General features: G+C 36.7%; 1 protein-coding gene and 1 long non-coding RNA gene across 2 annotated transcripts in view; one reads left to right on the forward strand and one right to left on the reverse strand.

Annotated features, from left to right (window-relative positions):
- The window catches only part of LOC140163029 (squalene synthase-like), a 119,606-nt gene extending 111,520 nt beyond the window's left edge, over window positions 1-8,086 (forward strand). Inside the window, exons 9-10 of the mRNA XM_072186370.1 lie at window positions 1,598-1,750; window positions 6,586-8,086. Coding sequence (XP_072042471.1) covers window positions 1,598-1,750; window positions 6,586-6,801 — 369 coding nt within the window. The 3' untranslated portion in view covers window positions 6,802-8,086. The remainder of the gene's footprint in view (window positions 1-1,597; window positions 1,751-6,585) is intronic.
- Window positions 8,087-9,420: 1,334 nt separating this feature from the next.
- LOC140163031 (uncharacterized) lies at window positions 9,421-12,151 on the reverse strand. Its single transcript, XR_011860395.1, has 2 exons — window positions 11,321-12,151; window positions 9,421-10,540 (listed from the first exon to the last, which is right to left on the reverse strand). It is a non-coding gene; the product is annotated as an uncharacterized lncRNA (long non-coding RNA).
- Window positions 12,152-13,115: the final 964 nt, after the last annotated feature.

Genomic DNA, 13,115 nt, shown 5'->3' on the forward strand with positions numbered 1-13,115 from the left:
TCAAGGTTATGTTTATATAATGTCCCTGTTATTTGCATTACAGAGTTTTCTATCACTTATGAGCAGAAAATATTTACACATGTACATACCATGGGTAAATGACATAAGCAGTGTTGCCAAAACTTTTCAGCACCAAGGCGGGGCGCATTGACTCGTCAGGCCGCGGTAAAGGATTCTCAAGTAGCCCAATTTTTAAGCTTCAAAAAAAGCGCCCAATACCGGATATTTGGGCGGATTTACCCGAATTTAAAACACAAAACACCCCAATTGGGCGGAAAAGCACTTGACTTTAAAACTTCCGGTACTTGCTGACAGATCAATAAATGGTCACAAAGACTGGCAAAAGTAGCCCAATTTTAGGCAAGTAGCGGCATGCTTTTTTGAGTAGCGGCAAGTGATCGCCAAGTAGCCCAATTGTGCGCCTAAGGCGCGGCGTTGGCATCACTGGACATAAGGGTCATAGTCATGCTAGATGGACTGTTCCATTTTGGGGTGGGGTACTGGTATAAGACTTACAGTTCATTATCAATGAATAAAACAAATGTTAATTAGGTCCAATTAATTTAAAAGTTTGTCTCAAATCTCTGTTTTTTTTATAATTTGTTTTCATTTTAGATATAATTGATTTACGACTGGTGGGAACCCAGTTTTCTTTGCACATAATGCTACACAAAAGAAATCACAGATACAAAATGTATGATTTGAGTTATTTAACCTTATAATATTCAGAAATTTTAGCTGCCGACTCCAAATCACAGCCCTTCATGTTTTCAATGGTAAAAAAGTAAAAAAAGACTCTGACACCTCCTATGGAAGATGTGACCTCTCTCACACAGGGGGTGTAGATTGCTAATGTAGTCACCCATTCAAGTAACCCCATTTGGAATTTATAAGCCCTGTATTGAAGATTGAGGCCATGTCTTCTATACAGGGTATATGCATTTCAACTGGAATAACCAGGGCCATGACACTCGTATTCAATCCTTGTACAAAAAGTGAAGTCCCTTTACGGCAGTTTGATTGACATATCGGCAGTTTGAGTGATGGTTGTTAGGGAGTTTGGTACCAAATTTGGTACCGTAGTAATTGATTGACAGTTTTGGTAGTTTGGTACCCTAAATTTTTCCAAGATGGCGCACATCGACTGCCAATTATTCGGACCCTTTCAAGCAAAAATACAGCTTATTTAGCCAGTCTCGTCATGGGGTCATCGAAGAGAATATTTTCCTAGCATAGGCTATTGAGCTAACTCTTCAGCTATTTGGTTTTTCACGATATATTAGTAATGGAAAGATTCAACCAAATGTTCGCCGTTTTTCGCCATTTAATTTTTTTGGAAACGATGACGTAAATATGCATCATCTCTTCCACAAGTGATACACTCCTACACAGCTATGTCATCACATGCATGAAGGCGCATAGGCTGAATGACTGACTTCATTTGCGCAAACGAGTGGCTTATTCTATAGTATATTAGTACTCGAGAATCCTTGGAATAACCCTTTGTCATTTTGGTTCACTCTTTGTGACAAGCATCAGGGTTTAACTATACAATAAATAAACCCAATGATATATTTATTTATTTTTATTTATACAGGTAATGGCAATAGCAACATTAGCAGCTTGTTACAACAATCATAACGTCTTCTCAGGAGTCGTCAAGATACGCAAAGGTCAAGCGGTCAGTTTGATACTGAAAGCCACTAGCATGGGCAGTATTAAGGGCATTATGTACCAGTTTGCATCACAGGTGAGTCTCTAGCAAAGGTCAAGCGGTCAGTTTGATACTGAAAGCCACTACCATGGGCAGTATTAAGGGCATTATGTACCAGTTTGCATCACAAGTGAGTCTCTAGCAAAGGTCAAGCGGTCAGTTTGATACTGAAAGCCACTAGCATGGGCAGTATTAAGGGCATTATGTACCAGTTTGCATCACAGGTGAGTCTCTAGCAAAGGTCAAGCGGTCAGTTTGATACTGAAAGCCACTACCATGGGCAGTATTAAGGGCATTATGTACCAGTTTGCATCACAAGTGAGTCTCTAGCAAAGGTCAAGCGGTCAGTTTGATACTGAAAGCCACTACCATGGGCAGTATTAAGGGCATTATGTACCAGTCTCTAGCAAAGGTCAAGCGGTCAGTTAGATACTGAAAGCCACTACCATGGGCAGTATTGAGGGCATTATGTACCAGTTTGCATCACAAGTGAGTCTCTAGCAAAGGTCAAGCGGTCAGTTTGATACTGAAAGCCACTACCATGGGCAGTATTAAGGGCATTATGTACCAGTTTGCATCACAGGTGAGTCTCTAGCAAAGGTCAAGCGGTCAGTTAGATACTGAAAGCCACTACCATGGGCAGTATTAAGGTTACACGAAGAAAGCGATAAAAAAGCGTATAAAAGGCGTATAAAGTTGTTCTCTAAAACAGAGTTTTCTCAGTAATCAAATATCGCAGCAAGTGAAATGTTGGTGCATTGCATGTAGCTTAACATTTTTCTTGTGTGTTTATACAAATTTTTAGAATAAATTTGAAAATCCTTCGTTTAAAGCCATTTTACGCACCATGTTCACAAGATCAAAAACACGTTCCATGACGGTTTTTTCAAATGTGCGCTCCGTATAAAACCACGCCGAGTGATTGTTTTCTTCTTTTTTGTATTGTACTACAAATCGATTAAAGAAATAATGTTGCCATGGGTAAGAACCAAATACAGTCACGATTAAATTTTAAAAGCCCGTTTTTGGGGAACATTTTCGAGAATTTTGCCTCGGAAAAAACTGTTTTGTGAAATTATCGATATCTTGATTACGGGACGTTAATTTAGACATCTGAATACCTACATTATTTCTCAACATTCTGCCAATTGCTATACCATTTGATTTTCACTGCAAATTGAAGCTAGTATTCCAAAAAACAAGGTTTTTCCTCCGTCAGTTCGTTCAAAATTTCAGCGCCGACATGCGTGTTTATTCTAAGAGCCATTATGCGGACGCGATTGTAATCATGTAATTGCATCAAATTATAGTTATATTTCCGCTTCGAGAACAAGCAATTGCGTAAGCTGATGTATGGCCAAGTGGATAGAGTGGTGGACTGGGAATCTTTTATGAAACATTTTTTGTGGGTTCGAGTCCCCGTGTGGCTGAATTTTCTTTCTTTTTTTTTCTTTTCTCATTTATACTTCCTTCCTTTCCTCTTTTCTTTCTCCTTTTATTTTTTTCATTTCTTTCTTTCTTTCTTTCTTTCTTTCTTTTTCGTTCTTTTTCTTTCTCTCTTTCTCTTTTTCACTATTTCTTTTATTCTTTCTTGCTCCTTTCTTTTTAGTTTTATTTGATTGATTCGCTGACTGCAGTGAATCGTGATTTTTCACTTTATATAATTCAGAAATTTGTAGGCCTGCTAAGTCTGTCTTGTGAATATTCTTTCGAAATTCGATTTGCAAATAATTGCTTTTTGATATTGTTGTTGATGTTATTGTTGTACCTAGCTACATTGTAATCAGTGGAATAGCAGCCCTGGGGATAGCAGCATTGATTTATTTCATCAAAGATATCAAGGCTATAAATTCAAAATCAACACATATTCCAGGGCGTAGCTTGAAAAGTGCCCCAATCAATTTTAAAATTTATAAAATCCTTATTAAAATTGCTGAAAACTGCTTGTGCCCCCCCCCCCCCGGTATCCGACCCGGCATGCCGCCCCTCATGACACCCATCCCCCCACGAGCTAAGCCAAGTTTCATGTCTTGACCGTGGATCGATATTCTATTGTAAGTAGGCCTACGTCCCGCACGCTTGTTCATTTTCTGCATGGCTGTTTCTGTTATGAACTTGCGCCCCTCTGAAATCAAGCGCATGAAAAACTCTCGGCTAACCTTAAGGGCATTATGTACCAGTTTGCATCACAGGTGAGTCTCTAGCAATGGTCAAGCGGTCAGTTTGATACTGAAAGCCACTACCATGGGCAGTATTAAGGGCATTATGTACCAGTTTGCATCACAGGTGAGTCTCTAGCAAAGGTCAAGCGGTCAGTTTGATACTGAAAGCCACTACCATGGGCAGTATTAAGGACATTATGTACCAGTTTGCATCACAGGTGAGTCTCTAGCAAAGGTCAAGCGGTCAGTTTGATACTGAAAGCCACTACCATGGGCAGTATTAAGGGCATTATGTACCAGTTTGCATCACAGGTGAGTCTCTAGCAAAGGTCAAGCGGTCAGTTTGATACTGAAACCACTATTATGGGCAGTATTAAGGGCATTATGTACCAGTTTGCATCACAGGTGAGTCCCTAGCAAAGGTCAAGCGGTCAGTTTGATACTGAAAGCCACTACCATGGGCAGTAGTAAGGGCATTATGTACCAGTTTGCATCACAGGTGAGTCTCTAGCAAAGGTCAAGCGGTCAGTTTGATACTGAAAGCCACTACCATGGGCAGTATTAAGGGCATTATGTACCAGTTTGCATCACAGGTGAGTCTCTAGCAAAGGTCAAGCGGTCAGTTTGATACTGAAAGCCACTACCATGGACAGAAAAGGCATTATATACATGCAGTACCAGTTTGCATCAGAGGTCAGTACTTAAAATATCAGAGGTCATAATTTCAGTTAATATGGAAAAATGTTCCCTGGTATCAAAATATTTATTTTGAAAAGTAAAAAAGGGGTGACTGATGTGACCATGTGACGTATTTTAAAATACACTCCTTGTGTGGAAGATTTAGCTTAAGTCTTCTACAGAGGGAGTATGAGTTTAAAATGGAATAGACAGTTTGGTAATTTATATTTGAAATACTCACTCCAGTTGTAGATTCTCACTTCAGTTTCAGAAGATAAAGGTAAAGCTCTATATAGGTGGAATATTGGTTTTAAAACTTTAATTGACCCTAGCCAATTGCACTTGATAAACAAACTCCCTTTGTAGAAGACTCTTCTTAAATCTTCCACAGAGGAGTGTGGATTTCTATTGGAATAGCCCACTTCAAAACAAGCTTCTACTGGCATGGTACATTTTGATGATGTGCATCTTTACATTTTTTGTCGTCGTTTACATTTTGAGAGCGTGCAAAGCGTAAACATGCAAGTGAGGTTCTGATAGGCTGAATCAATCGTCTGACAATCAAAGCAACAGACTGATAATCTGATTGGCCGATTGTGCGTCAAAACGTTGGTCCATGCCCTTGAAGGGAACACAAATCTCTGCGTATGTGGCTCATTAACAGGGCGCTCACAAGGGACTGCCATTCTTCTCTGCAACCCAGTGTAATGCACATGTTTCAATTATAAAAACAAGCTAATTGTAAAATAGGATGTGACCAAGATCAAGCTTATAACCCTAACCATACTGTGTACTACAAAATACGACTCGGCAAAGCGACTGCAACACCAGGCCGTTGCAACTCATATACTAGCGCAATACAGAAAGGTGGCGACAGCGTCGGCTTCCCCTGTGTATTACCCTGCGCTGACATAGCGTCCAATGGCGTCGCCAAATTGATTCATGGGCGGGGCCATATTAGAAAAGTAAAGAAAAATGCTGCTGCCACCATGATAGTACTAAAAGCTACCTAAAAATATATGCGTAGTGCTGTGGAGACTTATGCTAATTAAAGAAAAATGCTGCTGCCACCTACGTCCACATGTTCCAAGTGTGGCGAACGGAGTTTCAAGTCAATCGCACTACGTGCTCTATATACTTAGTCCATGGCAACACCAAAACATCCCACGTAATCCGATTGCATAATCATCTGAAATCACATACACATGAAATTGTTGGTTAGGCAATCACTAGGATCCACAACATGCTCATCTATCAGGGCACAGTTATTTACCCCATTACATTTGCACATTCATTGAATGACCTTTGAAAAATTCATACTCTGCACCTTGAGGTCAAATTTTGCACTATAATTGTTTATTTGAGGTTATTGAACTATGCCATTGGGTTGAGGCCATTCTGGTCCATAGTAAATGTTCACACTTGTGGTTTGCTATCCCCAGTCTTCTGATCCGTATCTAAGGTGTCAGTGGTTCGAAATCAGGGCAGGAAAAACAACTTTTTTCTTGATCTTTCTTTCTTCTTTCCTTTCCCTTTGCCATAAAGCTTATAAGGAGTAAGGGTCAAAATGAGTTTCAGTATGGACTTTGAGATGTAGCCAAATAGCTGTTCAACTTCCTTTGTATTATTGTTTTGAGTAGCATTAAAATAACCATATCTCTGGAACCTTAAAGTCAAATGGGCTATCCATACACACCCTATGGAAGACATGACCTTTATCTCCCACACAGGGGGTGTAGATTTTAAATGGAGTCAACCACTCAATTAACCCCATTTGAAATTCACACTCCCTGTTTGGAAGATTAAGGTCATGTCTTCTGTAGGGGTGTACAAATTTCAACTGGAATAGACCAATTTTTTCGGCAAGATTTTGGCAAGATAAACTAATGGCACATAAAATGAGACTGAAAATTGAATTTTGATTTTGCTTGACAAATGCCTCACAAGTGTGATGCTACCCTCATTGTTTGTGTTATACATAGAGCTGGTTTCTAGTATTTTGATGTTCATTGCTTTATTTTTCCTTGACAGATTCAAGAAGCTACCCCAAAGACAGACCCATCAGCGGACCAAACCTTGAAGATCACCAGCAGTATTGTGAGTCTCAGTGCTACTGGAAATAGCACAGTCACTACACAGAATTCATCCTATCCTCTCTATGGCTCTGTTGCCATCATGACGGCAATGATCTTATACACTTACTGGAACAGTATTGCAGCGCTGTACTCACTTTATACATCAGGATAAGGCCCTGGATGGGACCTTGTGGCACACCAGGTATCATTTCTTAATGATAGCAAACATAATCATAACAGTTCTGCCATCCTCTATAAGGCTCTGTCGCTACCATGATGGTAATTATCTTATATACTTACTGGAACAGTATTGCGGCGCTGTACTCACTTTATACATCAGGGTAAGGCCCTGGATGGGACCTTGTGGAACACCAGGTATCATTTCTTAATGATAGCAAACATAATCATAACAGTTCTGCCATCCTCTATAAGGCTCTGTCGCTACCATGATGGTAATTATCTTATATACTTACTGGAACAGTATTGCGGCGCTGTACTCACTTTATACATCAGGGTAAGGCCCTGGATGGGACCTTGTGGAACACCAGGTATCATTTCTTAATGATAGCAAACATAATCATAACAGTTCTGCCATCCTCTATAAAGCTCTGTCGCTACCATATGATGGTAATTATCGTATATACTTACTGGAATGGTATTGCAGTGATGTGCTCACTTTATAAGTCAGAAAGACCCCGGATGGGACCATGTGGAACACCAGGTATCATCTCCTGAATGATAGCAAACATAATCATAACAGAATTCAGCCATTCTCTATAAGGCTCTATCGCTACCGTATGGTACTGTCCAGTACTGTAAAAAATGGGCTATGGGAGAAACTGGCATCAAAAGGGGTTGTGCAAACAGTGACATGGGGGCAATGGTTACCACCTACCGATTTGTAATCCCCCTCCCCATTTTACTGGCTACACTCGTTTTATTCAAGTGTGATACTGATTTCAAAATGACCCCTATTGACCCATATACTTTTGACCCCAATCTACATGTACCTTATAATGAAGCTTGAGTTGACCAAGCTGATGGTCAAGGTATTTAGCCACTTTCAAATAATAGGACCAGATTTTTCTGTATTTGTATTCACTATCGACATGAAGGCAGATTGCCAAGGTTTGGCAAATTAATTTCCTTAAAACTATGTTTTTAATTTGAAGGGCATGATACTCTAGTAATATGCTATCAAGTACTATGTAAAAAGTGTCACAGCATGAGCTGATGTTATTTTGTATACATCCATATCAAAAGGTTGCACTTGTCGGCTGCTACATGTGTCTTTTTTACATGATAGCTAGATATAAATATATACCTGACTCACAGAGAACATTTCTAAACCATGTGACTTGGGGATGATTTGGAGTGACCTCCATTTATTCCTACCTATTAGGCAATAGAAACAAATTAGTTCGATCTTTTGATCGACCATCGATGGTTGGTCGATCCTTATTTATGGAATCAATTAATTGACTATTGTTAATTGTGATAACATAATGAATCTTTGCCTGTATTGATATTGACCAGTATAAATTTTGCAATAATCATGATTAATTAGTTGTTAGTTCATTAATAACAAGCATCGAAGCAGCATCGACGGTTGATCCAAAGATTGAATACATTTGTTTCTGGTGCCTTATGTAAAATGAGACACATGTAGGCGATGTAGCAGCTGACAAGTGCATCATTTTGGTGTGTATATGAAATGATCCAACCAGAATAAAGGTGACAAGTGTACAATTGCGATACAAACAAAAAGAGGGAGTAAAAAAATGTTCAGATTAATTTTTATGATGAATTTTAATAGCCATTATTCCCCTCATGTTCTTAAGTTTTTTGGCAAGGTGAATTTCTTTCTCATAACTTGTCAGACTGACTTACTGTGTTATATTGTTTGAATGAGTCAAAATTATATATGCAATGTTGACTGGTTACATTCTGGCTTTGATTTGCAAAAGAGGGAGTAAAAAAATGTAAGATTAATTTTTATGATGAATTTTAATAGCCATTATTCCCCTCATGTTCTTAAGTTTTTTGGCAAGGTGAATTTCTTTCTCATAGCTTGTCAGACTGACTTACTGTGTTATTGTTGGAATGAGTCAATATTATGTCTGCAATGTTGACTGATTACATTTTGGCTTTGATTTGTAAAAGAGAGAGTAAAAAAAAATTATGATGAATTTTAATAGCCATTATTCCCCTTATGTTCTTAATTTTTTGCAAGGTGAATTTATCTTGCTCATAATTTGTCAGACAGTTATATGTGTTGGAATGAGTCAAAATTATATCAGCATAGTTGAATGGTTACATTCTGGCTTTGATTTGCAAAAGAACATGCTTAATGCCTAATGTTGTTTAATGTAACTTCATGTTCAATGTCAGATTTGCTGCATTATAAACATCTCAAAAAAAGTAACTTACCCCCCTTAAATAATGGCCATTATTCAAAAAGGGGCGATTGTATTACCAATCTGTAAAATGCATTGGAAGCAAAATTTATTCCTGCACATTTTGACACCTCATTTGATACGATAGCCCAGAAAACAATAAAACACCAGTCAATTTAACATAGTGAGATCCAGATTTGAAAGTTGCACTTTAATACAAAAACACTCAGATATCATTACACAGATTTCCTTGCATTATACTGAATACAACATTAATATAATTTACTGCAACTTTCTAATCTTGGGTTACATTGATGTGCAGAAATAAATTCTGCTTCCAATGCAATTTACAGATTTGTATTACATTTGCCTGTTTTTGAATAATGGCCATTATAAAGGGGGGTTAGTTACTTTTTTTGTGATGTTTATATAAAAACATAATGTGCATTTGGACCAAAAATGCTCAAAGATTGCTGTTCTCATTGTGCGATCACTGTGTAAATCGTTATAAACTTACAGAATTAGAAAACAGAAAACTTGCTACTTTACTTTCATCCCACACTTTTGATATTACCAACTTCAGCTGATAAAAAGTAACATATTTTTATAATAGATTTCATTCATATATGTGACTTTATTTTCACATAATCAAACACACAATATATTATTTGTAATACATTCCATAAAATATATTTTAATCTATAGATTTTACAAAAAGTTATAAGATTGCAGCTGTATATTGTACAAGTTGTGTTACAAGATCAACATTTTTGAATTAAAAATGAAAAGAAAATAAATGTTAGGGAACAACCCAAAAGATTGCTGACGTTCTTTAAACAAAACTAATATGGTTTCTCGGCCAACCCCCCTGACAGAAACATGATCCTGTAATATTGAAAATCACCGTCTTCAGGTTGCCGTTTTTTCACAAATGTAATCAAAAATAGTTTTGATTTTTGGATGTCGGTAATCTTGTGAGATGTTCCTTCAGATCTTAATTATCTGTTAAGCCAAAAAAAGAAACGTCTGACACACTTGGTAAAAAAGTTAAAGCCATGATTTTTCCGTGTTACAAAATTTTAATTCCGTGTTACAAATTGGACGATTCCGTGATTTTCCATTTTACATTATAAAGCACTGAAAAGTGCATATACATTCCATACAAGCATGTTTTTAAAAGTTTAATTTGTCTTATATAAATATGTACCTTTTTACTGTAATCTCCCCTCAACATCCCCATTAAAATTAAGCATCGTCAATTGTCTTGTGTGTAGGGCTTACTTCCGATAGCTGTATCGGACAGAATCATCGTAGGCCTAGAATAAATGCTAGAATGGATTGTTTAATGGTTGATTACTGCTAAATTAGTTTTCTTTGTTTGTTTTTTTGCAAATCAACACAAAAGTTAGACATTTTACACAGATTTTCACTACTTTGTGGCATTTTCAAATTTCCGTGAGCAAACCCCGAATTCCGTGAATTTTTCCGTTTTTCCGTATCACGGAGAAATCATGGCTTTAAAGGGGGGTAACCCTATTGGTTTTGGATATGGATTGTCTTTAAAATTACATAATAATATCAAATATCGCCTCCTTTATGCTGCTTTGTGAAAAAACGAGAGCATTTTCAGCGTAAATTTGAATAAACAGCCAAATTTGCAATCCAATACCTTGGTATACGTGAATTGCATTCTGGGCAGGCAATGACGAATGCTGACATGCTGTACAATGCCCGGCCCGTATTGAACGGAAAATGTGTTTTTTTTCGTACCGTTTCAGAAAAAAAGGAAACAAAATATATTTCCCCTTGCAATATGTACATTTCAAATGAATATAAAAAAAGTTTGGGTAAAATGGAGAGGAAAAAAACCTTCCGAGACCGGGTTTTGAACCGGGTACCTCTCGGGTAAAAAACAAACGCGCTAGTCAATTGAGCTATTTAGCACACCACGCTTACTGTTGCCGTTTTCATAACTATATACGGCGCACCGTCTCCTCAGCAGTTAGTGTGGTTCGCTTTTTTCACAGAATGTGTATGACGCGAAACCAAAGTAGCTGTTGCGGTGACTGATATTTCGTTCATAATTCTCTCCCAGAAATCCAAAGTATTTACCATTGTTTACAAACTGGTATACCTGTAAAAACCGCTGTGATTCATGATTTCTCCGGAAATACATCGACTTGGAGCGTCAAATTTCAGGATAGTAATGAGAAAACTAGAACCTATTATGTGATACCAAAACCTCATCAACAATGAAAAAAATCGGGGGATGATGCTGTCGATCGGGTTACGGACCTTTAAGCTAAGTGCTATGCTTCTCTTTTTTTTAAAGAAAATGAGATATGTGATGTTATTTATTTTTTACAGTCAAGGCAATGTTTATGTAGGCCTATTTTGTGATTTATTCAACAACACAAACATAAACATACATATACATAGTTTTGTTTGTCTCTTTTACAATCATGGCAAAATGTGTACAAAAATTGTGCAAAATTTTGATCGCGATACAATGCTGAAAATATCAAAAAAAACAAAAAAATTGAGCATATGAAAAAAAAAGAATTTTACGGCCAATGTGTAGCACTAAGCATTAATTGAAGTTCACATAGCAATGCGCGCTGGTATCTGAGATAGACGTTCTCTTTTTTTTGGCCTTATTATTGTTTTGATATATTATGTGACCATCCACCACACACCCAGTGTGAAATCTCCAGTGCTTATTCGATATAATGGACCAATAAGCATTACAGAAAAAGAAAGCAAAGGAATTGCGACTTGACATTGGGTTCTTCGTGAATGGTAAAAAAAATAGTGTATCATTTTTTATTATTTCTATCAGACTGTCTGTAGATGATTTTAAGGTACTACATATCAGTATTATGATAAAAAAAAATGAATGTGTCAATATACAGTTATTTTTGTACTATTTGAATAGATTTAATCAAGAATGGAGAAATTGTTGCTGATCTTTCTTAAGGGATCGGATAGCAATGTTTGCAGTTTTTTTGTGGGACATGGGAGCACATCGGACACATAAAATTACATTCTAAATATGAGGAATGTCCTTCTGATATCAAATAATTTAGATTTTTTGAAATTTGCGATATAATTCAAATTTTATGGCAAATAATTGATATAAAAAGTAACCTTGTATAATTATCATTTGTGTCTGGGAATTTTTGGGATATCATTCACAAAATGTATGGCAAATAATTACTAATTTATATTTTTGACATTTAACAGTCCTTGAAGTAAACTTTATAAATCTAACAATACCAGTATGTACAATGTAGTATGTGTATGTAGCTCAACAAAAGGGCAAGTCCATCACAACATCTTAGGACTTCTTCTGATGAAGATGTGTGTTACATATCGAAAATTCAAGGTTAGTGAATTTTTGTGCTGAAAGTCAGTTTAAACTTTTGGAAATTGTGTATGTAGCTGGCAGGAAAAGCCGTCCATCATTTAAACATTTTGACCAACATGTTTATTTTGATACTTTGGCACTAAAAAGCATCAAAACAGCTTGATATTATGTAGTGATAATAATATTGAATGACTTATTTTCATGTGATACAAGAATATACCGCATATGTCATGAAAGTACCGAACCTGCCTTTGGGGGTATCAAAATGATTTTGATGTTTATTTGAAAAGCATGCCTCTTCAAAATGCAACATCGAATATTCTTGAAATATTAAGTCTTGTATAGTAAAGAATGTATAGTAAATTAGCATATGACTTGTTATGCAATTAATCTATAATTTATTTGAATCTAATTATGTTAAATTTTGATGCGTCATTATCAATGAGAACTGATGATTACTACTCATTTTGATACAACTTGTATATTCTTTTATCACTCACTTAAGGTTGGAATTATGAAAACTTTCGGGCATCATAACTGCTAAATTATTAGTCTAAAGAATATAAAAGTATACATTTTTAGAATGGAAATGACTTGATGAAGTCATCGGTGAGGTCCAATTTGGGCCAAAATGCTCATTTTGGAGAAAATCCCCAAAACGGGGTTTTTGCCCAATTTTTTTTTTCGTAAACGTAACAAAAAATTGTTTGGCCAAAAATTTTT

Source organism: Amphiura filiformis, chromosome 10 (assembly GCF_039555335.1).
Source record: "Amphiura filiformis chromosome 10, Afil_fr2py, whole genome shotgun sequence".
Taxonomy (NCBI): domain Eukaryota; kingdom Metazoa; phylum Echinodermata; class Ophiuroidea; order Amphilepidida; family Amphiuridae; genus Amphiura; species Amphiura filiformis.